Here is a 26,465-nt window from a genome sequence, read left to right as displayed (position 1 = left end):
TTCTTATCCGAGTGACCCAAAGACTTGGACGACAACGAGTGGTAGTCACTATGTGAGCAGTTTCAAGACCTTCCTCTCAAGCGAGACTGGGAGTGATTCAGAGTTAGCACTTGGAGCACCACTTTGGGCTGGGTCGCACTCCAGGCGCCACAAACAGATCCGGTGCAGTCACTGACATCATGCGGTGACAGGCATCGCAAGGCTTGAAACCGGTCTTTGGGGACATCCTACACGCACCCAAAAAAAAAAAAAGAAAATCACCAAAAACTTGGCAAACTGACCAGGGTTGCTCTCTCCGGATCTGCGTGTTACACGGAAAGAAAAGAACTGACGTCACATATGCAGCGTCTATATAAGACTCCCGATGTCATCACGGCAACTACGATGCCAATGCCGCCTGTGGAATCGACCGACACCACCGGACGACGCGTAAGGGTACTGCTTGAAGAAATATCCCAGGATCCAGTCTGACGCCTGGGGGAAATTATAAGGTAGGGAATATGCAACTATAAGTCTCTATCAGATATAAGACATACAAATAAAAAAGACGAATTGATACACAACAGTTTCGCTTATGAGTCTGAGTCAGATTTCAAATGCAGAATCATCATTTGACTGGTCTAGACGCTCAAAGAAATGTACAGGCATGCGGGGCACGGTGGGCACACCTACCGCCTATGATGTATAAGATTGGTCAAATAAGCCCTTATTGGAAAAGCACATGTTAAATGAAAAAATACTATATATATAAAGATTAGGACTTGTGGGTTCATCAGCCAATTAGTGTTCATCCCTTTTCAACTGAGGTGAACAAAAAAACATTTGCTGACTTTTACCAGTTAAAAAAATATTACAAGCTTTAACTCATTAGTCAGGTCAGATCCCTTCATATTCAGGGAAGAACAACAGACTATTGGGCTGTGGGAAGGGGGACTGGACAAAGGATGCGGTCAAATGCTGAATGGGGATTAGCACATGATTGAATGCCCTGCCCTGTCTTTTATGACTCCTCGGCATAGCTGCAAATCATGCTCATGGGTTTCGGAGTACAAGGGCCATTTTATTTGTGCTGTCAGTACAGCTGATGGAAGTACTGGGGCACAGTGTATGGACAAAGGTACAGTCACAAGTGTGCAGGTTCCCAACAAGCAGCATTTTGAAAGCCATGCAAATGCTTGCTGGAGATGGCAGCTAGATTTGCGCAGGAACTAGTGGTCTGATAGAGGACAGAGGGTCTTCCTGAATCATATACCCTGTCCTCATCAGTGGATAACAGCGGTAGGAGTCAAATACACAGAGTATGGTCATAGGCCATTCTCCCTGTGACAAGAATGTGCTAGGTTCGGTGGTGCTGGGTTCTGTACATTCTGGGACAAGAGTCTCTGGAACGTGGTGTAGTCAAAAATCATGACTATGGAGCATGAGAACAGGCCATGCCCAGCATTTTTTGGAAATGGAGGTATAGTGCACAGGGCATGGTCAACATCCACTGCTAAGAAACATATTTACTTACAAACTTTAATTCCAGCTGCAAGCCTGTACTCTCAATGAATGTCACAGGTTCAGCATGCATTCATATGATCTGTGTGCTGTACTAGCTGGGAAGGCCTTCAAAATGCCCTATGGATACTGTTCAGAGGGCATCACCAATAACTGGGTACTGTAGATTGGGTTACGGTGTACACGCTACAGAAAATGATCGTATACTGTGTGTTGCACCCAGCATGGCCCTAGAATTTCTGACACCAAGGTACTGGGCAATGCCACAGCAAAGCCTTTTGTGTACTAGGCAATGCCCTACCAGTATGACAGGCACAGGTGCTTTAATTAGGGGGATCAGTGAGAAGGACATTGCAGAAAGCTAGTACCTAGCAGTAGAACAGACTGTGGCACTACAGAAAGGGCAGAAGATTTTGTCATGACGTGTTCTCAGTAATTAAATTCATGTGATCAATGGATGCTGTTGCAGATGTACTGTGCTCTGAGTATCAGCTACTGCCATACTGTGTGGATAATGTTGGCATGGTACTACATATTGAGCATTGACCCAAATCCATATCCCAAATACCGTAGCCCAGACTAAAACACCCACAAGGTTTTGCCAGCCAAAGTTCTTTTAGTTATGATCAAAACTGGCGGGGCTATAATCTCTAGGTCTCTCCTTACTGATTGTAATCATAATTCAAATCAATTGTAGGTAGAGTCACCTATAGTTTTGTGCCTCGTTTGAACTGGTATAATGTGCTGTAGGTAGCAGAAAAAGCATATTCTAATAAAACCCAAGAATGTTACTAAGAAATCTTTTGGCTAAAGCTATTAATATTATCATACTTTCTTATTCTCAACTCTTAAATTACTTGATTTAAAAAATCTTACAAATTCTGCGAGAACACCTCTGTTCCATTATATTCAAGGAATGTTTTGGTTATAATGAAAAACGTTAAAACCACTGAAATTTACCAGTTATGGTTAACTTTGTAGCAATCACACTCCCCCAGTGTTCTGCCCATCACCTCAGATATACATTTGCAGAAGGTATCCAAAACTGGTGAATTTAATTGGTAGAATCTAGTTGTATGCTATGGTGATATGTTAGAAACATAGAAAACAGAAAACAATTGCTTTTATCATTGGGGAATCTGTGAGGGACCGCATTAAGCATGGCGCCCTAGGGACTAACTGAGCATGTGTAGTTTCTTGTTGGCCCGAGGGCACAAAGGTATCACAGAAGAGGCTGCAGATTTGTGGGGCCCCTTTTGTAATACTAAGAGTGCCAGTACTATTTTGAGATGGCGTTCCCCCATTTGCATGGGGCATGGCCCCCCCCCGGCAAATGGAGGAATCCCTTTGCTTCTATGCCCACACCCTTCTGTGGTTGCGGGTGCAGAGGTAAACAGGCCCTTAGGAGGCACACAGAGCATGTGACTTAGAAGTGGGCCACAGTCAGGGCACCCTCTAAAGGAGGGAAAGAGGATCCCATGGATTCCCCCATATATCGCTCTGCAGCCAGGAGCACTCACTGACTGCGCTTGTTTGTAGGGGATCTCTGTCCTTTCTTTCCAAAGCCAGTGGGTAACACCTGCACTATAAAACACTGAGTGGCTTGTACCTATCTGGGCCGTCTTTCAGTGAACGACTTGCCCATATGGCAGGCTTGAGTTCATGGCAGCACTAGGGGCAGCACACTTATGATTATATAGCGCACTATCCTGGTCTGCACAAGGTGCACCTTTTGAAAGGTGTGTCATGGTGCAAACTGGCACAGTGCGCCCTATGTATAATAGAGACCCAGGTCTGTACCACTCAGTATCTGAAGTAACTTTTTTTCTTCTATATAGCATGCACCACTGGTGCTGAGTTTTCATCTTCATTATATTGAACTATACCTAGAAACATACAGCCTCATGTGAAAGTGGGCAGTAACATGAAATTCGGCCAATCCTCCTTCCCCCACCAAACCCCCCCCCCCCAAAAGCTGCAGAATCCCCTTCTGCATTTAGAACAGTATAACAGTTCTATTAAGTGTAAGCCACTAAGCTGACATACAGCACTATAGTAAGACCATATATGTGGGGACTTAACAACGTAACCCCGCTTTGGGGGCACCTTTACCGTGACCACACGAGGACAACTGTTCTGCCAACAGTGATGTGCAATGGCAGATATGCTACTAGGCAGTTTTAAGCTCAGAAGCTCCTCCACCCACAGCCATAGGCAGTAAATATGGTGGTAAAAATATTTGCTGAGCTGGTGGAGAGCTTACAAAGAAAGAGATTTTGAACAAACGCCTTTACCTAGGACAGAAACCTCCAAATCAGGTTAATAGTCCTTCCCTCATGTGTCTGACAATAGTGGTATAGCTTCCCCTATCATCTGCTACCTCAAACATTTTTTAGTTTGAGAAGACTTGCAGATTAACATTCCTCTATGGTAGTCCAAATGGGAAAAAAGTTAAACATATAGCTGATGGTATAACCCAATCAACTTGCTGATTGTTCACAAGCAGTGAGCCCAGATCTAAGAAAATAGCCCTAATGGATTTCAAAAATAGAATAGGAAAAGACAACAAGAGAAAATATTAGTTCCATAAGAAGGAAAATAGAAATAAAACAGAAGCAAATTCAACCTACCAGTGCAAAAGCAAAATGGGGCAACGTCAATCACGTGCAAATTTAAGCAAAAATAAATTGCTACACAATTTTACCGCCTTTACCACAAAAAATTGACGTACCAAGGGAAAAAGATACACTAGAGCTAACCCAAGTACATCCTTCTTAAAATCAACTCAAAAGTGTTTTAGCAGCCAAAAATGCTCATGGTGGTGATAATACAGTGTACCAAAGTAGAATGCTTCCCATTCCTTCAAATGTTTCCTTCTTTGAAACATGTAACAGCTGGGTAGGCAAGATTCCACTACTGAGCTTGATACCATTTTTTTTGTTTACCTTTCTTCCTTTTGGACTTTTACACTTCTTGTTATTCTCAGCATTTTCATGGGAGTTACTGAATCCTGAATGACCAAGGCTACCGGACCCATGGTGAGCATCACCATGGTCTGGGAGACTGCATGGAGCCAGCACAACATTGGGTTCTACCAAATTCATAAGCTCAGAATTGAAATTCTTGTCTGAGTGGATAGTGACGCTTCCAAGTAGCTGTTTGGAAGTTCAGGACTATGGCAGTAAGCTGCATACCGGTTTTGCCTATGCCTCATCTGCCTCTGTTGAGTACGAAACCAATTGTCATGTGCAGAAGGTTGTGCCTTTCCTTAGACTGCCCGCCAGTCACCCTTATAGAGCGGTATATTTGTGTAATTCCATCAAGGAATCAACAGAAGGCAACAGAATACATGTTTCAAGGTGAATCCATGCAGGTTCAGTGAAGGACAGCAGCTAAAAAATTCTGCACCTACATAATGCAAGGAGCAAACCGTTCAAGCGTCACATGGACCACTAATGGCAGATGGGAACAGAGGAGAGCAAAAAATAAAAACATAACCTTAAATGTGAAATTCTAGTGGAAAAGGAGGGACCCCGCAAGGAAAGGGCAATTTCCAAAATGAAAGAATAATAAAGAAACACGAGCCAGATTTATATTTTAGGTTGCAAACAGCATAATTCTACTCGTAAAAGTGCCTTATCAGATGAACAAACATCACATGTGATTCGGTAAAACTTTACAGGAACTGCAGTTTGTGTTTGCAACCAAATACTGCATTGGTATTTGGAAAGGGCGTCCCATTCCAAATACCGAATCGGTATGGTATGTATTAATGTTTTGTAACCAAATTTCAACTGAAAAATATTAGTAGTTTACTGACTACATACATGCAGTGATAAATGATTTGCAAATGGGAAGGAGTTCCCTGAAGACCCCTTCCCTTTTGTGAATGATGAAAATTCTTAGTTGGTCGCAAATTGGGACCTGCCTCATTAATATTCATGAGGTTGGTCGATTAGTGACCCACAAGGAATCGCTAATTTGAAATTAAAACTTAAATACATTAGGAATAGCGATTTCCTAATTGCGATTCAGAGAAAATTGAAATTTGGAAATCGCCTCAATGACCTTTTCAAATAGCAAATTCATTTTGATTTCCTAAGCCATTTAGCGATTCAGTAACTTGTTACCAAATAGCTAAATGGGTTTACTGCATTCAAAGTCCGCATTTTCTTGTTACAAACCCTGTAATTGGCTTAAAGCTGAGGCAATAATGGTGCCTCAGCTTTAAGTCTTTTCCAAGAAAACAAAAAATGCTGACCTTCTCCAAAGAATGATACTCAATAATTTGGATAGAAGAAAGAGTATAGACAGATGAGTATAGAAAACCATTAAAATATATAACTGAATATGAACATATGAGGTGTGAAGTAGCCAATAGTCTTTGAAAGAAAATACATTTTGGTAAAAATATAAAAAGGATTAAAGTTGTTCAGGAGTTCATTAGGAGGTGGAAAAGTTTTGTAAAGAAATGAGGACTGGTGTAACCCTTAAAATAATGCCTTAAAAGGGCCTGGAGTCTTCACTCCTCCTTGTTGAGAAACTCAGTTATCAGGGATGATGTAGGATTCTACATAGATGAATACCTTTAACCAAATGAGGCGGAGAGGTCCAGGTCACAGGGGTATGGCTCTTTTTCAAGGCAATCAACAGGAGTTTTGTTTCGTAGCTGAGTCTGAGAGACTTTGCAGGTTGGAGATCCAGAAGTTGGAGGAAGAAATCCAAGACTTGGAGACAGAGCAGTTATAGCAACCCTCTCGACTCAACACTCGAGGCAATTTGGCATGTACTATACTGATAAGGCAGAGCGCTCTCTGCTCCATTGTAAAAAATTATCAAATGTAACTGGGGACAGAATAGGCACCCAACTCATGCTGCCCCAAGGGGTAACAAAGAAACATAGTACATCATAAAAATATTACACACCTGTGGGGTCCCAATACTGGATGGTAGGAGAAAAGCGGACATATTTTCTGAGAATCTGTATATCAAGAGGGAACCCCTTTCTTGGAGAAAGTTCAGCTCCCACGGCTCACACACCTCCAGAGAGATGCTCTGGAGGGCCCAATACTACCAGAGAAGTTAAGCTGGCTATTAAATCACTGAAAGTAAGACCCCAGGCCCATATGGCTTCACAGTGCTATTTTATAAAACATATTCTGCCAAAAGCAACCAACCTTTTTAGTTACAGTGCAGACACAGCCTCAGTGGCATTAATGATGGGAGAGGCAGTGGTGATTGTCATACCGAAGCCCAATAAGGACACCAAGCTCTGTACCTTCTATCAACCAATAGCCCTCCTAAACATTCAAACAGAGCTTTATTAGAAAATACTTGCCACATGCTTCAATGAGGTACCTCCCACCCTCGACCACCCTGACCAAAGCAGGTTTATCCAGGACCGTTAGACCCATGATAATATTAGGGCAGCCATATACCTGGTAAAGAAGGCCTCCCTCAAACCTATACCTGCCATTGGGGCAAAGAAGGCTTTTGACAAGGTGGACTGGCTCTATCTGTGACTAACATTACATAGGATGGGATTAGACCCAAATTCCTTGGGATGATCTAATTAAAGGTGCCCAAAAGTCAGAATTACCCTAAATGGCCATCTTTCAGCTCCCTTCCAGCTTTCCAGAGACACCAGGCACTCTATCATAAATCCTATTTGTTGTCTTTGTAGAGGTCCTGGACTGTCATGTGGGGCAGGCCACAAACTGTGACTGGGATTACAATCGGACCGCAAGAGTTTAAAACCTCCTTCTCACGGATGACAAGTCGACCCCTTTGCAAATCATTTTTAGCAATTGTAGACTTACTCCAAACTTATGAATTAGCCTTAAGCTATAAACTCAACTTCGACATATCCGAGATATTCAATCTAACATTAGAAACAGATGAGGTGACTCGACAGGGGGGGGCTCTTGCCTCTCCCCTGACCCAAATCTTCCATTAAATATTTGGGAGTTTGGCTCACGCAGACTGTGGGAGAACTCCTTGATGTCAACTACCCTCCTCGGTTAACAACGATCTTCACTCTGGGGGGGGACTTGATGCTTTCCTGGCTGGACAGAATTATTGCGATAAAAATGAACATCTTACAACAGCCCTTTTAGCTGTTCCAATCCCAGCCGCTAAGGCTTGACCCCTCCTGTCTATGGCACATCCAAGCATGGCTTATGTCCTTTGTTTGGAGGGGAGGCACTAGAGGATCTACCAGAAACTATTGATTTAACTACAAAAAAAGGGAGGTTTGGCTGTTCCCAGTATCCCTCATTACTATGCAGCAGTGCAACTGCGAGTAGTGGAATGGTCTACATTTGCGTTGGAGAAAAACTGGTGTGGAATGAACCATGCCATTGTGGGGAGACCTCTCTGGGATCTGGTATGGCTTGACAGGTGCCATAGGCCACCTAACACTCATCTGAGCACGCTGGTGTTCACAACACCTAAAACTTGGGACAAATATGGAGAGACCCCAGATCTGGTGTCTTATCCGTCCCCCTATACACCCATCCACTGCAACCCAACTCTCACTCTTGCCCGGGAGGCACAGGCCTTTCACTCATGGAGGTACAAAGGCTGTAAGAAGATCTCGGACATGTATGAGGCTGAGACATCAAGCTGTTTCTGCAGTGCAAAGCCTCATTTGGGCCTACAAGAGCCCTAGACACTCTGCTAAGCCCAGATATGGCACTGAATACCACCCCCTATAATCTGAGCTGGAGTCACCAAGACCAAGACGTTTTTTGAAACTCTGTTCCCTAAACTGATAGGCAACCAAGGCACAATATCGAGCCTATATAAACTCCTACTAACGCGTGACACACTACAAAATTCATGTTACAACAAGAAATGGGAAGTAGAGGCCAAGCAGTGGGACAGATTAAGCAGGGACATACATTTCTCTGCCACCTTGATCACAGTATGGGAAATTCACTATAAATTCTGGATATGAATTGCATTAAATGCCCCACAAACTTTATTGCATGTATCACAATGCATTTCCTAGATGCTGGAGAGGGCATGGGCACTGCTATGTGATGGGATTGCCCAGTGATCCATCCCTTCTGGGAGGAAGTCTCTAATCAATCAATCAATCTGGAATTTGTAAAGCGCACTACTCACCCGTGAGGGTCTCAAGGCGCTGAGGAGGGGAGGGGGGTGGGCAAAGGGGCGGGGGATGGTGCTGCTACTGCTCGAACAGCCAGGTCTTGAGAAGTTTCCTGAAGTTAAGGAGGTCTTTGGTCTGGCGCAGGTGGGTGGGAAGAGTGTTCCACATTTTGGCGGCGCAGTGCATGAATGATCTACCGCCGGTTGTAATTCTGCAGACGTGTGGGACTGTTGCGAGGGCGAGGACTGCTGTCTACTCCACAGGAGAGGATTCTGGACCTCAAACCCCTGCCGTTATGAATGGCAACTAACAATGATTGGCACATGTGCCGCCAATGCCTGGGAGCAGCAGAGCTGACAATAGCCCACAACTGGAAACAACGGAGTGCCCAGCACTCACCCAATGGAATCACAACCTGTCAAATCTCCTTGCCATGGACGACTGATGAGTAACATGAAAGGGACCCGCTATGTTTTGAAGTTAAATGGAAACCACAGTACATCCAACTGAGGAAGGGTCCACCTAGCCTAACACTTCCGCCACAACTGAAGGGCCTCGACTTGATTGAAAATGCTGACTGAATTCTTATTACTTGTACTTACTGATACCTGTGTTGAGAGAAATCTTAGTCTGTTCATTGTTGCCGCAGAATATGTTCTGGAGCATTTCCTTTTTTTTTTTTTCTTTTCCAACTCCTTTTAAGGGTGGGCATGGGAGGAGGGTTTAGCTTTCTGCAATTGAAGGAAGCAGGAGGTAGGGGAGGTACTTGGTGAGTATAATTACCAGATAGGCTTTCAATGAGATTGTATTAATGTGCTCTCCACAACCATCATTCGCATGATTGCCTATGATGTATGTTGTATCAGACAGCTGTAATTTTTATGCAAATGTCCTAACTGCACCTGAAATTCTAATAAAAACAGTAAAAAAAAAACATTACGTATACTCCCACAAAGAAAGTATAACTTTATCCGCCACTGAAAATGAAAATAAAAATACAAGACTGCAGCACTAAAAATGCCCCAAAACACCAAATTATTATAGAGATCTCTCTCTCGATATCCAGCTAAGCACTGTCCCAAAGTCAGCAAGCGGATTACATTTGTAGAATAGCTTTGATCATTTTTAGTATCATAAACAGTGTACTCACATAGTCTATGATGTGCAGTGATCTAAAGCTTGTGATTTCTTGGCATCCTATTGAACATAGATCTGGATAGGTTCCTTCTTCTAAAATGTACTGGTGTCCAACGTAATCTACTCCATCAAATGCTACCCACCTGCATGAACGGTAGAACAGAGGAAAGCTTATTATCAGCATAACTGTACAGACTAAATCAAACTCAAAATATTGCTAAAATCAAATCTTCTTTTAACATTTTGATTGGTTTCAACATCAAAATAAAATAAATCTGTGAAACCCTGTATTTTTGGAATTACTTTGGATTTAAACCACTAATCACGACCACGATTGTGGTTTTCGAAACAGCTCAGAACTCATACCAGAAAACTTAAAACACTGTTTACTGTGTAAGTAAGCCGCTTCTGTATACAAGAACATTTACGTCAGGCATCAAATCAATATTACAAATCTTATTTTAGAAGGCAACTGTGAGTTACAAAAGTCAATTTCAGAAAAATCTAACTATCTGTAGAGATCATGAAATAACAGAATCATTCTAATTTGGAACCTTTGCTGCGGGTTGTTGTATTCAGATATAAACACTGTTTCCTGAAAAGCAAACCCAGAAGAGAACCAGTGTTTGCATAAAATAACACTGCTAATTCTACAAATAATATATATCCCGTGCTGTCAAGAGGACAAGGTATTTCTGCTGCAGTGGAGGTGTGAAACTCATCTATATTCCAAATGATATGTCAACACTGAATGTTGGTTGATATAGACTTTACAACACACTCAACTCAACAAGAACCTGCTTTGTTTCTAGTCTTTTCAAATCGAAGATGATAAGCTTTCAACATAAATGTGGGCATTATTTACTAGCTTATGTCTGAGAGAGAGCAGCCACTGTCTGTTTGTGGATCCCAGAAACAGTACCTCATCCCTATTACGAAATAACCAACAAAACCTATTGTTTTATAGGTGGGGGGTTGAAGGGATTTGGGAAAGCGGGGTAGGGTTTTTTTTGGGGGGAAAGGGGGTCAGGGAAAGGGAAAATATGTACCTAATATTAAGATGGCCCAGCCGGCAATAATGTTCATAAGGGAGTCCGTAAGACTTATTAAAAAAAAAAACACCAGAAATGGCTGGAGGGAGTTTTCAAATTCTCTCTTGGAATGTGAATGGATTGTGGGTTAGACAAGGTAGGAATAATATTTTTCAATATATCAGGGATTCCTCAGCTTAGATTGTAATGCTGCAAGAATCCCATCTAGCGGCTGCAGAAGTGTAGGAAAGTACCATCTTGCCTGGCATGTTACCCAAACTTTTCACTGTATGTATGTTTTTTTTTTGCCCATGTGTCACTGGGATCCTGCCAGGCAGGAACCCCGTGCTCATAATGTATGCCCTGTATGTGTTCCCTGTGTGGTGCCTAACTGTATCACTGAGGCTCTGCTAACCAGAACCTCAGTGTTTATGCTCTCTCTGCTTGTCACAATTGTCACTGCAGGCTAGTGACAATTTTCACCAATTCTCATTGGCACACTGAACACCCTTATAATTCCCTTATATATGGTACCTATATGGTATTGAGGTTCCAGGAGATCCCTATGGGCTGCAGCATTTCTTTTGCCACCCACAGGGAGCTCAGACAATTCTTACACAGGACTGCCACTGCAGCCTGAGTGAATAACGTCCACGTTATTTCACAGCCATTTTTCACTGCACATAAGTAACTTATAAGTCACCTATATGTCTAACCCTCACTTGGTGAAGGTTAGGTGCCAAGTTACTTAGTGTGTGGGTACCCTGGCACTAGCCAAGGTGCCCCCACATTGTTCAGGGCAAATTCCCCGGACTTTGTAAGTGCGGGGACACCAATACACGTGTGCACTACACACAGGTCACTACCTATGTGTAGCGTCACAATGGTAACTCCGAACATGGCCATGTAACATGTCTAGGATTATGGAATTGTCACCCCAATACCATTCTGGTATTGGGGGGACAATTCCATGCATCCCCGGGTCTCTAGCACAGAACCCGGGTACTGCCAAACTGCCTTTCCGGGGTCTCCACTGCAGCTGCTGCCAACCCCTCAGACAGGTTTCTGCCCCCCTGGGGTCTGGGCAGCCCAGTCCCAGGAAGGCAGAACAAAGGATTTCCTCTGAGAGAGGGTGTTACACCCTCTCCCTTTGGAAATAGGTGTGAAGGGCTGAGAGGAGTAGCCTCCCCCAGCCTCTGGAAATGCTTTGATGGGCACAGATGGTGCCCATCTCTGCATAAGCCAGTCTACACCGGTTCAGGGATCCCCCAGCCCTGCTCTGGCACGAAACTGGACAAAGGAAAGGGGACTGACCACTCCCCTGACCGGTACCTCCCAGGGGAGGTGCCCAGAGCTCCTCTAGTGTGTCCCAGACCTCTGCCATCTTGGATTCAGAGGTGTTGGGCACAATGGACTGCTCTGAGTGGCCAGTGCCAGCAGGTGACGTCAGAGACCCCTCCTGATAGGTGCTTACCTCTTTCAGTAGCCAGCCTCCTTTCTTGGCAGCCAAATCTTTTCTGGCTATTTAGGGTCTCTCCTCTGGGCTATTCCTCAGATAATAAATGCAAGAGCTCACCAGAGTTCCTCTCCACTTTCCTCTTCGACTTCTGCCAAGGATCGACCGCTGACTGCTCCAGGACGCCTGCAAAACTGCAACAAAGTAGCAAGACGACTACCAGCAACATTTTAGTGCCTCATCCTGCCGGCTTTCTCAACTGTTTCCTGGTGGTGCATGCTCTGAGGGCTGTCTGCCTTCACCCTGCACTGGAAGCCAAGAAGAAATCTCCCGTGGGTCGATGGAATCTTCCCCTTGCCAACGCAGGCACCAAACTTCTGCATCACCGGTCCTCTGGGTCCCCTCTCATCCTGATGAGCGTGGTCCCTGGAACACAGGAGCTGGGTCCAAGCGTCTCCCACAGTCCAGTGGCCCTTCTGTCCAAATCTGGTGGAGGTAAGTCCTTGCCTCCCCACGCCAGACAGCAAACCTGTGTACTGCGTGATTTGCAGCTGCTCCGGCTTCTGTGCACTTTTCCACAACTTCCTTTGTGCACAGCCTAGCCTGGGTCCCCAGCACTCCGTCCTGCATTGCCTGACTCGCTGAGTTGGACTCCCAACATCGTGGGACCCTTCTTTGTGACTCTGAGTCGACTGCTGTCCTCAGATTTTTTAAGTGCCTGTTCCGGTGCTTCTGCAGGGGCTCTCTGACTTGCTGAGCGCCTCCTGTGTCTCCTCCTCCAAGGGGCAACATCCTGGTCCTTCCTGGTCCCCAGCAGCACCCAAAACCCTCAACCGCGACTCTTGCAGCTAGCAAGGCTTGTTTGCGGTATTTCTGCCTGGGAACACTTCTGCAACATCCAGCATGCCGTGGGACATCTTCCATCCAAAGGAGAAGTTCCTAGCCCTTTTCGTTGTTGCAGAATCTTCGGCTTCTTCCATCCGGAGGCAGACCTTTTGCACCTTCATCCGGGGTTTGGTGGGCTCCTTCCCCCTCCGGACACTTTTGTGACTCTTGGACTTGGTCCCCTTCCTTGACAGGTCCTCAGGTCCAGAAATCAGTCTTCAGTGTTTTGCTGGTGCTTGTGGTTCTTGCAGAATCCCCTATCACAACTATTGTGTCTTTCTGGGGTAGTAGGGTAACTTTACTCCTACTTTTCAGGGTTTCGGGGTGGGGTATCTTGGACACCCTTACTGTTTTCTTACAGCCCCTGCGACCCTCTACAACCTCCCATAGTCCTGGGGTCCATTTGTGATTCGCATTCCACTTTTGGAGTATATGGTTTGTGTTGCCCCTAGGCCTATGTCTACCTATTGCATCCTATTGTGATTCTACATTGTTTGCACTACTTTTCTTACTGTTACTTACCTGTTTTGGGTTTGTGTATACATATAATTTGTGTATATTACTTACCTCCTAAGTGAGGGTATCCTCTGAGATACTGGTGGCATATTGTCACTAAAATAAGGTACCTTTATTTTTAGTAACTATGAGTATTGTGTTTCCTTATGATATTGTGCTATATGATATAAGTGGTATAATAGGAGCTTTGCAGGTCTCCTAGTTCAGCCTAAGCTGCTTTGCCATAGCTACTTTCTATCAGCCTAAGCTGCTAGAAACACCTCTATTCTACTAATAAGGGATAACTGGACCTGGCACCAGGTGTAAGTACCACAAGGTACCCACTATAAGCCAGGCCAGCCTCCTACAAGAAGCCCATGAGATCTTTAAATCCCTGGCCTGGGTTAAGCAAATGGTTTGTTCAAGCAATACTTCACATTCTAAATGGGTTGTGATTTTGGTGAAAAGTGCTTTTAATGCTTCTATCCTGCATTCTAAGATGGATTTGATAGGTAGATGGGTTATGGCAGATATTATGGTTAACAAAGTTTTTTATACTTTAGTATCGTATTATGGCCCAAATTTGGATGACACAACATCATTACAGAAAGTATGTAATGAGCTGTCGGATGCCCAGTACCCAATTATAATGGCTGGTGATTTTAACGCAGTGTTAAATCATGTATTAGATAAGGCGTCTTAGGAAGTAGAGCGTCTAGATGTCAGAAGTCGTCAGCGTATATCAAGATAATGATGGAGCACTATGCGTTGGCAGACATTTGGAGAGAGTCTCACAGACGCTCTCTGAGCTTTTCCTTTCATAATAAAAAGTATAAACATCACTCTAGGATAGAATACTTTTTATTAGCTAAGTCACTTAGGGTGTCCGTGCTGGACGTCCAACATATCCCAGCCCAGCTATCTGATCATGCTGCAGTAATGTTGACTTTGGAGGAGGCAGGGTCACGGTTAGAAAGATGGACGTTGAATCGCTCTCTCCTGAACAATACTAAAGTTGTGGAGCACCTGTTGAGTGAAACTAAGTGTTGTTTTTTAACTCAACCTGAATTCGGCCTCCCCCCCATCTGGTATGGGATTCTTATAAAGCTTTTATCAGGGGGATTCTGATTGGTATTTCTGCTCAGAGAAATAGGGACTATAGGAAGGAAATTCAGAACCTTGAGAACGACTTAGTGAGTTTAGAAGGGAAGCTAGTGAAATCACAGCTGGAGGGGAAGAATGATGACTCAATATTACTTGAGCTGCTGTCTAAACAGGCCTCGTTGCTAGCAGTAATAATAGAAGCACGAGTAAAGAAAAGGTGGGAGGCAATTAAATTAGCAAATTTTGAATATGTTGAGAGCACGGGAAAGTTATTGGCATGGAAAGCAAAATCAGATTTTGCTAGGAATGAGATTTCAGAGATAAGAGACCCTACTACAGGGGCGATTTTAAGGGATCCTTCAGAGATTCAGAAAGCATTTATGCGTTTTTTTTAAGTTTTGTATACAGAGGATTCATCAGATACAGTGGAGGCTAGGTTGTCAGATGTAAAAGAATTAAGGATGAAAAAACTTGACGATGAAGGAAAGACATTATTGGAAGAAGAATTTTTAGAGGATGAGATAGCACAGGCTATCTCTAAACGTAACAAGGGGAAAGCAGCTGGTCCCGACGGCTTACCCGCTGAATTTTATGCAAAACTACATGGAGTTCTAACTCCAGTTCTCAAAGATCTCTTTGAACTTATTTGGAGGGGAGAATCTTGTCTCCCAATATCCTGGAATGAAGCAGTAATTACGATTATTTTAAAACCTGGGAAGGACCCTTTACTTTGTGAATCATATAGGCCAATTTATTTACTAAATAACGATTATAAAATATTTACTAGCATTTTGGCCAACAGGTTGGGGAGAAGTATGGCACCTTTGATTCAGGATGACCAGAAGGTTTTTTTTAAAGGGCAGATATACAGATATATGCATCAACTGTCCCATGAATTGATAGAGGCAATTGATTTAGCCAATGGCATTCGAGCTACCTCTGGCAGTTATAACTTTGGACGTTACTAAAGCGTTAGATCGAGTGAACTGGAATTACTTTCTTTTTAACACTTAAATTTTGGACCAAAAATTGGTGGGATTCTAAAAAGTATTTAAAATACCCCATTGACGAGTCTCTTTATAAACGGAAATCTAACTTATTATTTTCCTATTACCAGAGGGACTAGGCAGGGTTGTCCTCTCTCTCCATTACTATTTGATTTATACATAGAGCCATTGGCCCTTATGATTAAAAACAGATTCTCTGAACAAGCCATTTGCCTATATGGGTTGGGAGAAAAAAATGTCTCTGTTTGCTGACGATATTATGATTTTCACAGAAAATCTCCCATTGGCGCTAGGTAGACTTGAGGTGTTAACATGCGATTTTGGCCAGGCGTCCGGCTATGCGGTTAATATGTCAAAGACAGAGATAATGACATGGAATATGAACATGAAACATAGGTTAATAAAAGAGGAGATGAAAATCCTCAGTGTTAAGATGTGCAAAAAATTGGAAGACATTACCTTAGTAAATCTGAAATCTGTTGCACAAGAAGTAGATACACCTCTACTAAGCTGGGTACATCTACCCTAGACTTTATATAGGAGGGTAAATTTAGTAAAGATGTTTATTCTCCCTAAACTTACTTTTCTTTTCAATATGATCCCATTAGATTTTAAGGAAAAGGGGATACAAGGTTTTCAAGTAAGAATAGATAGTTTTATCTGGGCTTCTAAGGGGACCAGGATTGCAAGGAAAAAACTTTGAAGGAAGCATGTTAAAGGAGGGATCGCCCTCCCCGACATCCAATTATGTGTATGGGCCTTTCAGTTAAAGAATGTAAGGGATTTACTAGTAGGAGAGGGTGGCTCCTATCAGAAGAAAGTTATGTTGAAAGGCGAGGGGAAGGGCAATTGGAAATGTATGTATAATTTTGGATACCCAATGTTCTACAAAAGAGTGAGGCTAAAAACATTACAAGCAGCCACGTTACTTTGGGTAAAGATAAGGAAGATTACAAAATTATCCTATTATAGTACTTATGCCCCTATCTGGGACTCCCCGGGAACTCCGGACTGCCTCAAAGATGCTTTATCCCGACCTTTGAAGGAGGCTGGTATTGTAGAATGGGGACAAGTATTTTATGAAGGAGTATTAAAATCTTGGGAGAGTTATTGAGTAAGAATCAGTCTGGTAAGAAGGAAGTCGCAGCCTATTACAGAATATTTGTAGATATCTTAGATTATGAACAGAAATTTCCTGGTTCTCCTTGGGACGATGTGGCAAACAGGGAGGATATTAATAAATTATGGACATAGTCTTGGAAGCTTCTTTATAGGGTTGTAAAACCGGCGTTTCTCAGGAAAAATCATCTTTTTGTCTTACATAGGTCATATTACACGGCAAAGAAATTAAAAAGATTTCGCGCAAATGCTCAGGTAGCTTGTAGGAAATGTGGTCTAGAGGGGGCGGATGATGTCCATATGCTTGTGTCTTGCCCTCGATTTTGAGCTTTTGGGTTGAGATCTTTGAGGTTATGGCCAACGTCTTACAGGTACAGGTTACAGTCTCCCCTGTATTTGTTTTGTTTGGGGGGTCTTTAGAGTCGCAAAACCTGCCTAGCTCTTACAGAAACCTGCTGTTTTATCGAATACTCTTAGGTAGGCGTGAGGTATGTTGATATTGGATTTCCCCCACTTCACCAACTCGACTGGAATGGGTGTACGCAGTAACAAAAGTGTGTAAGTTAGATTTTTGTCGATCTTGTGGCAAAAATATATAAAAACTCTGGCAACCTCGGCTGAATTGGTTGGCTCCGAGCGCCTCTCCTTCAGTATAATGTCCGATGATTACTTCAAACTAGGGATGATGGTTCTCAGAGACCTTACCCCTATTGTTAGACTTCTTATATTGATCATCACGGATTCTTCCAGGAGATACTGGAACGTGGGCCGGTTCAGATCATAATACAAGTATATAAGGTGATATGAGGTCAAAAAAAAACAACAACAAAAAACTATGGTCCTGCATCCCAAATAGGAAGCGTTGTTAGTAAAATGCCAGTTCAGGCCCCAGCCATGATGTAGTACAGAAACAGCCACACCATTGGTAGTTGTCAACACACTCTGTGTTTTTGACAATCTTAGTGCATGCCTCAAACCCATGGAAACACATTTTTGAACTTCCTCTTCCCTCTGCTCCTCAACAATATTACAAATGACATAGGAGGCACATGATTTATCAGCTCTTGAGAAGTACACACGGCAAGCTAAAAATTATTACTCGTCATCCATTTCAACATTTTTCCTATCTAAGCTTATGGCTGCCATGAAAGATACTCCATCACCAATGCATTCACAATGCACCAAACTCCCACTAACAGCAGAATATGACTACCCAAAACGGAATCCTCAAAACACAGAATTTATAATCAAGTCTGTATTTATTTTCCAACTCTTGGATAGAAAATGACTAACATCACTAGAGCTGTATGTGTAGCTCTCAATACCAATGCTAGCCACACAGATGGGCAGAGTGCACTGCCCCACTAGAAGACACATTAGAGTACAACCTTAAGGATAAGCAAAAGAGCTCCAACACAATATACCTGAATGTGGAGATCATAATGTGAGTGCCTCTGTGACCTCACACCACAGCAAAAGAAACTGACCTTATAACTTTGTGGGCCGAGCTAACATAACAGTGCTTCCAAATAATATTTTCAGAAGAAAAAGGTACTCAAACCCAAAGACTGAACCCAGTCTTTAGAAGATAGTACAGTTTGTTACAAGCTCTGCAGACAAACATGTTCTAGGTAATAGGGGGCCTTTGTAGGTGGCGAAAACGTCCTTGTCACTTGAAAAAAGTGATAAGAGGAAAATATAACAACCCTGTGAACACACATATGTAGGGAATTCATTCATATGCTCATCCACCCTGGCCTAATTCCTAACTGATCAGGGAAATGTGAATAAAGGACCTTTTGCTAACATTGCCCCACTCCCTCTGACACCTAGGCAACCTGGATTTAGCTAGAAACTTAGGGGCTTTGATATAGTTTGTGAGGTTCCTAACATGGACTTATACCTTTAGGTTCCCCAGTGACATATGTTTGAATCACTACAGGGTTAGCAAAACACTGAGGCCCATGCGTTTGGCTTCTGGAAATGCTGTCTCACGATGCCTTATCACGCTAAGTCCTTTCTACCTTCCTTTAGTCTTGTTATTAACAGCTAGTGGAGAGGCAGGTGTGAGGGAATAATATCTGGATATAGGTATCAGTTTGTGGACAAAAAAGTAATGAAAACCTCGATGATAAACTAGCTTCTAGGGAGATAAAATACTGCGTCATGTTTTTCTCCCCAGAAAGGGGGTAGGATAGTATTCAGGAAAAAAGTTTTAAAAAAATACAACCTGAGATCTCTGCCTCCACCATAACATACTTTTCAGACTTTTTGTTACTCACCAACACTCCCAGTGAGTCTGCACTTGAAAACCTAGGTCTGATGGCATTTGCAGCAGGCTTCTATTTTCGCTGTGCAGGGTTCTCCATGTGGGACAGCTCTGCGAGTGAAGTTACTTCAGATCTGTGCTGGGGTAAATATCTGACCCTTTCCAGGATCGAAAGTTGTAATAAAGGAGTTTGGAAATGCTGACAAACATACATGTTTGAGGGCATTCCCAAACATCCAGGGCAAGGCTACCCATTAGAACGCCCACTTCACGCTTCTTGAGTGTTATTTCTTTAGTGCAATCTGTTTTGGGACTGTAACTAGTAAATGAGTTCAAGTCTGCCGAAAATCCCATTGCAGACTCCTGGCAGTCAGATAAAAGATAATGTTACCTTGATGACTCTATTCATGTTTGTGAATAGGCCTTGTAATGTTTTCTTACCCACTTCTTACTTGCCAAAGATCTGTAATGATTTTTAGGTAAATAACTACATCTTTTTACTGTATTTCTGTCTGTATTCAAAACTTTCATATCTTTAAAGGCAATGGGACATCATGCTATTTCCTACATATGATGAAAGAAAGAAGAAGTGAAAGAATTCATTTGGGGGGAGAACACTGATTAGCAAAACCAAACCATCCTCCCAAGACCTTAGATCCATACAGTGAACACTTTTCAAAGTGATGAGCTCCTCACTTATGGCCTTCTTGATGAATTGAATCAACACCTTATCACAAGTCTCAGTATCTGACTGCCTAAAATAAAGCAAGTCTTCCTCTTACAAAAAAGAAAAAAATGAACCCACTCCCTGCCACAGGAGCAGTTCCTGGTGATCTGAACAATATCTGCCTGGTTCCCAACTAACCCATCCTTGCAAACATCCTTGAAAACAGCACAGAGGCTGAACTTAAACTTTCCATACCTGAGAATGACTTCTAGGATGCATTTCCACTTGGCTTCATTCAGCACAGGGTAAAAAGAGTAACAGCTGTTCTAAAAATAGTCGATGATGAATTGTGCATTTTAGACAAAGGTGAATCCTGCCACCTGATCTTCCTGGATTTGTAGGCAGTTCACAATACAGAAAATCCCTCCATTCTACAAGCTTTTCTAAAGGAAAGAATGGTTGAGGGGAGCTGTCCTCAGTGGGTTCAAGTTGGGGAACTGGTAGAAACAAATATACCGTAACTCACTCTCCAAACCCTTACTTTTTTGTCAAGTTGTGTGGCAGGGCTCTATTATCTGTCATATTTTCTTCAATCTGTATATGGAACCGCTGGCTGCCTCCCTCAAACAATCAAAAATAGAATCACTTTTCTGCTACTTAAGCCTAGCTAAATCTGAAAAAACTCTTCTCCCAAGCCACTAAAAATGCTACTATAATTCTGATATCCAATCCTGGAGCAGGACAGATCCATTCAAAAATCCTCTGAAAAGCAACCCTCTTAAAAAAGAATTCCATCTGATTTTTCCCACAAATTGTACTATTATGGTGCAAACTAGAGTCAAAACACGTTTCATGCTGAATTTCGCCCAGCCATTGCAGAATGTGCCAAATCAATTGGCTTCATCTTGGACAAGAACTTAAAAACCTAAAACCACAAGTCAACTTTTGGATAAAAAGTATGAGACCCTAATACTAGATTTGAAGCTAAATTCTGATCCCTTTGTAAAAGAAGTTTATGCAGGGAAAGGAATTCCGATTTGTGTGATCACCTCACAAAGGGGCCCCTGGCAGATATACCCTAAGCTGTTCAGTGCAACTTGTAATCAGGGCCTAAGACTGTAAAACATTTATTTCTGGAAGTGTCCAGAGAGTCTATAATTCCATACATCAAGATACTCTGGCTTTATCTTCTTCCAACACATTTATGAAATCATTAAAATGCATAAGACAATCCCACCACATTTCCCCAGGTGTTCGTTTCTATATGCTAAACTTAAGTGCATGATATCAATACATTATTTTATGGTGATTTGTTCATTACTTGTGGTCTATTCTTCATATTCTATCTGAATATGGTCTGTTATTCCGCTGTCAATTATGACTTTCCTTCTTGGGCATATACTAGCCCCCATCTGTATCAGTCTTGCAATATGCAAAGCACTTCTTTCTTTTCTTATACATCTAAGTTTTTACACTGTGCCCACTCTTGTTCTTAGACTTAACCTGTAACTGTAAACTGGTGCCCTGGTGTGCAGAGCTCTGCACTGGGTTCCTGAACTGGGTTTCTGAGAACCACCAATATAGACCTTGACAGACAAAACAGAATTATATTTTCATACATTACAATGGCAATAGTTCATAAAATTTCAATACAGAGCACAAGGAAAAAGGTTGCTGTGTATCAAATACAAATTAATTAATACTTAACTTGACTATTTAAAAGACATGTTTTTTGACCGAGAGAACAAATGTGCCTAGACTTCCCTTGGAGAATTTACTGCCCATTTCATGAGGATGGGAAGTAGGAATTGGAATTGCTGTTTTTCTAAGCCTTGGAAGACAAACAGAATGTGGTTCAAATTCTGCATGCCTACATTGAAAAAGGACATTTCTGCTGGTCCAAGGGTTGATCTTTTTCCACTGGTCAAAGGGTTGATAGCTAGGTAGGGGAGATTGGTCTTTTCAACTGTAATTTTGATTGGCAGAGTTACCAGACTTTTAAATGCTCCATAATGAATAAAAAAATGGATAGTGCATGTTTAAAGTTCTTATAAACTGTTTGATAGTATATCAATTTTTCAGTCCCATCTCTGATGTTTTGATAGTATCTGTACCACTGTTTGATAGTATATCATTTTTTCAGTGCCACTTCATTGAGCTTTCATCGTCATCAATTACTGTATTTTGGTAATAAAACAACCATAAAGGTACGGTGCAAAAGACATAGAAGCATTGAGCTTTCCTCAGAATGTATAACCCAACAGCCTCAACAAGTCACTGTAGCTAGAAATACAGAATATACACTTGATAGTCACAGAGGCGCAGAGCTTGGATTGGCACTTGAGGAAACAACCACAAAAAGAGACCGTAAAAGATTCCCTTCTATTTTTTGAAAACGGAACCAAACTTAATGTATTCGATCCCATATGGATGTGTAGCAGGAATTTTTGCCTTTGTAGACGGAGACTAATCACTTAAAATCTTGTTTCCTACGTAGTTTATAAAAGGCATTTAGAGATCCCCAAGGGCCAAAGCTTTATAACTTTGGTGAGCAACGTGGGGCACATAAAACCACTTTTCCTAAATAGGACTACATGCTCCATTTTGTCATTACTCAGCGCCCAATTACAGGGAGTGCAGAATTATTAGGCAAATGAGTATTTTGACCACATCATCCTCTTTATGCATGTTGTCTTACTCCAAGCTGTATAGGCTCGAAAGCCTACTACCAATTAAGCATATTAGGTGATGTGCATCTCTGTAATGAGAAGGGGTGTGGTCTAATGACATCAACACCCTATATCAGGTGTGCATAATTATTAGGCAACTTCCTTTCCTTTGGCAAAATGGGTCAAAAGAAGGACTTGACAGGCTCAGAAAAGTCAAAAATAGTGAGATATCTTGCAGAGGGATGCAGTACTCTTAAAATTGCAAAGCTTCTGAAGCGTGATCATCGAACAATCAAGCGTTTCATTCAAAATAGTCAACAGGGTCGCAAGAAGCGTGTGGAAAAACCAAGGTGCAAAATAACTGCCCATGAACTGAGAAAAGTCAAGCGTGCAGCTGCCACGATGCCACTTGCCACCAGTTTGGCCATATTTCAGAGCTGCAACATCACTGGAGTGCCCAAAAGCACAAGGTGTGCAATACTCAGAGACATGGCCAAGGTAAGAAAGGCTGAAAGACGACCACCACTGAACAAGACACACAAGCTGAAACGTCAAGACTGGGCCAAGAAATATCTCAAGACTGATTTTTATAAGGTTTTATGGACTGATGAAATGAGAGTGAGTCTTGATGGGCCAGATGGATGGGCCCGTGGCTGGATTGGTAAAGGGCAGAGAGCTCCAGTCCTACTCAGACGCCAGCAAGGTGGAGGTGGAGTACTGGTTTGGGCTGGTATCATCAAAGATGAGCTTCTGGGGCCTTTTCGGGTTGAGGATGGAGTCAAGCTCAACTCCCAGTCCTACTGCCAGTTCCTGGAAGACACCTTCTTCAAGCAGTGGTACAGGAAGAAGTCTGCATCCTTCAAGAAAAACATGATTTTCATGCAGGACAATGCTCCATCACACGCGTCCAAGTACTCCACAGCGTGGCTGGCAAGAAAGGGTATAAAAGAAGGAAATCTAATGACATGGCCTCCTTGTTCACCTGATCTGAACCCCATTGAGAACCTGTGGTCCATCATCAAATGTGAGATTTGCAAGGAGGGAAAACAGTACACCTCTCTGAACAGTGTCTGGGAGGCTGTGGTTGCTGCTGCACGCAATGTTGATGGTGAACAGATCAAAACACTGACAGAATCCATGGATGGCAGGCTTTTGAGTGTCCTTGCAAAGAAAGGTGGCTATATTGGTCACTGATTTGTTTTTGTTTTGTTTTTGAATGTCAGAAATGTATATTTGTGAATGTTGAGATGTTATATTGGTTTCACTGGTAATAATAAATAATTGAAATGGGTATATATTTTTTTTTGTTAAGTTGCCTAATAATTATGCACAGTAATAGTCACCTGCACACACAGATATCCCCCTAACATAGCTAAAACTAAAAACAAACTAAAAACTACTTCCAAAAATATTCAGCTTTGATATTAATGAGTTTTTTGGGTTCATTGAGAACATGGTTGTTGTTCAATAATAAAATTAATCCTCAAAAATACAACTTGCCTAATAATTCTGCACTCCCTGTAGAGAGATTGTGTATTCTTCTAGCATTAAATACTACAATTATATTTTTCAGAGGTCAATGGAGGAGCTTATATTTTTTTTTGCAAGGAGCTTCCTACAGTCTAATAGCACCACATGGCTGTAGTTGTGTGGTCATTTCCAAGAGCCCAAGATTTTGGGAAAATTACTGTTCTGTTGCAGTGCTGAAATAGCAGTACTAATACCACACTCCAGAGGTCATAATCACTTTTGATTACTACAAATAGGATCTGATTCAGTCTCACGGCCCAAGAGTCTCTCACATTCTGAATACAGGGAGTGCAGAATTATTAGGCAAGTTGTATTTTTGAGGATTAATTTTATTATTGAACAACAACCATGTTCTCAATGAACCCAAAAAACTCATTAATATCAAAGCTGAAATATTTGGAAGTAGTTTTTAGTTTGTTTTTAGTTTTAGCTATGTTAGGGGGATATCTGTGTGTGCAGGTGACTATTACTGTGCATAATTATTAGGCAACTTAACAAAAAAATATATATACCCATTTCAATTATTTATTATTACCAGTGAAACCAATATAACATCTCAACATTCACAAATATACATTTCTGACATTCAAAAACAAAACAAAAACAAATCAGTGACCAATATAGCCACCTTTCTTTGCAAGGACACTCAAAAGCCTGCCATCCATGGATTCTGTCAGTGTTTTGATCTGTTCACCATCAACATTGCGTGCGGCAGCAACCACAGCCTCCCAGACACTGTTCAGAGAGGTGTACTGTTTTCCCTCCTTGTAAATCTCACATTTGATGATGGACCACAGGTTCTCAATGGGGTTCAGATCAGGTGAACAAGGAGGCTATGTCATTAGATTTCCTTCTTTTACACCCTTTCTTGCCAGCCACGCTGTGGAGTACTTGGACGTGTGTGATGGAGCATTGTCCTGCATGAAAATCATGTTTTTCTTGAAGGATGCAGATTTCTTCCTGTACCACTGCTTGAAGAAGGTGTCTTCCAGGAACCGGCAATAGGACTGGGAGTTGAGCTTGACTCCATCCTCAACCCGAAAAGGTCCCACAAGCTCATCTTTGATGATACCAGCCCAAACCAGTACTCCACCTCCACCTTGCTGGCGTCTGAGTCGGACTGGAGCTCTCTGCCCTTTACCAATCCAGCCACGGGCCCATCCATCTGGCCCATCAAGACTCACTCTCATTTCATCAGTCCATAAAACCTTAGGAAAATCAGTCTTGAGATATTTCTTGGCCCAGTCTTGACGTTTCAGCTTGTGTGTCTTGTTCAGTGGTGGTCGTCTTTCAGCCTTTCTTACCTTGGCCATGTCTCTGAGTATTGCACACCTTGTGCTTTTGGGCACTCCAGTGATGTTGCAGCTCTGAAATATGGCCAAACTGGTGGCAAGTGGCATCGTGGCAGCTGCACGCTTGACTTTTCTCAGTTCATGGGCAGTTAATTTGCGCCTTGGTTTTTCCACACGCTTCTTGCGACCCTGTTGACTATTTTGAATGAAACGCTTGATTGTTCGATGATCACGCTTCAGAAGCTTTGCAATTTTAAGAGTGCTGCATCCCTCTGCATGATATCTCACTATTTTTGACTTTTCTGAGCCTGTCAAGTCCTTCTTTTGACCCATTTTGCCAAAGGAAAGGAAGTTGCCTAATAATTATGCACACCTGATATAGGGTGTTGATGTCATTAGACCACACCCCTTCTCATTACAGAGATGCACATCACCTAATATGCTTAATTGGTAGTAGGCTTTCGAGCCTATACAGCTTGGAGTAAGACAACATGCATAAAGAGGATGATGTGGTCAAAATACTCATTTGCCTAATAATTCTGCACTCCCTGTATAATTAGCTATTTCTTTACCGGATAGTGGTAGTATTGTGGTATTGTCATGCAAGAGACCTTGAACCAAAAAGAATACATCAGCACACTCTGTATTGTTTGCAGAATAGAGATTAGAAATATACTATGACAATTCTTGTTGCGGGATAGGGATTGTCATTTATTTACTCTAGTTTAGTAAGATTTTTTTTTTTTTTTTTTTTTTTTTTTACAGGCTGTGTTCTGAAGATAATGTCACAGACGCTTTGCTTGTCTTTGTTTCACATTGACCCTGTATCTGTTTCGTTTCCTTGTCTATCCGTTTCTTTTTGGCTGTTTTATCTTAATCACTTGACTATCCAGAGGATGTAGAAATTGTCCGGGTATCAACCTTTTCAACTGTGTGGATTTAAGAGGTCTGTTTCATCCCTGTGGCTGTTGACAGGTTTTTTGTAATATATCTTTGCTAATTAACTTTAAAAACAAGAGCCAAATGGCACTGCTCATATTTCTTAATAATATTATTGTCTGCTTGTTTTCTCTGCTCTAAATGAAATGGAACCATTTCACATGCTGATAGTAGAATTACACATAATGTGACCACAAGACTTCAAACATGCTGTAAATCTCCCCTTCAAAGTCTGGTTACTAATCCCTTGT

General features: G+C 42.2%; 1 protein-coding gene across 5 annotated transcripts in view; it reads right to left on the bottom strand.

Annotated features, from left to right (window-relative positions):
* CRYBG1 (crystallin beta-gamma domain containing 1) overlaps window positions 1–26,465 on the bottom strand; it is a 785,716-nt gene that overhangs the window by 56,017 nt on the left and 703,234 nt on the right. For all 5 annotated transcript variants that reach the window (XM_069235429.1, XM_069235430.1, XM_069235431.1 and 2 more), the window contains one exon: window positions 9,765–9,894. In XM_069235429.1, coding sequence (XP_069091530.1) covers window positions 9,765–9,894 — 130 coding nt within the window. The remainder of the gene's footprint in view (window positions 1–9,764; window positions 9,895–26,465) is intronic.

Source organism: Pleurodeles waltl, chromosome 5 (genome assembly GCF_031143425.1).
Source record: "Pleurodeles waltl isolate 20211129_DDA chromosome 5, aPleWal1.hap1.20221129, whole genome shotgun sequence".
Classification (NCBI taxonomy): domain Eukaryota; kingdom Metazoa; phylum Chordata; class Amphibia; order Caudata; family Salamandridae; genus Pleurodeles; species Pleurodeles waltl.
The sequence above is the reverse complement of the archived record's forward strand: the minus strand, read 5'-3'. Positions and strand labels throughout refer to the sequence as shown.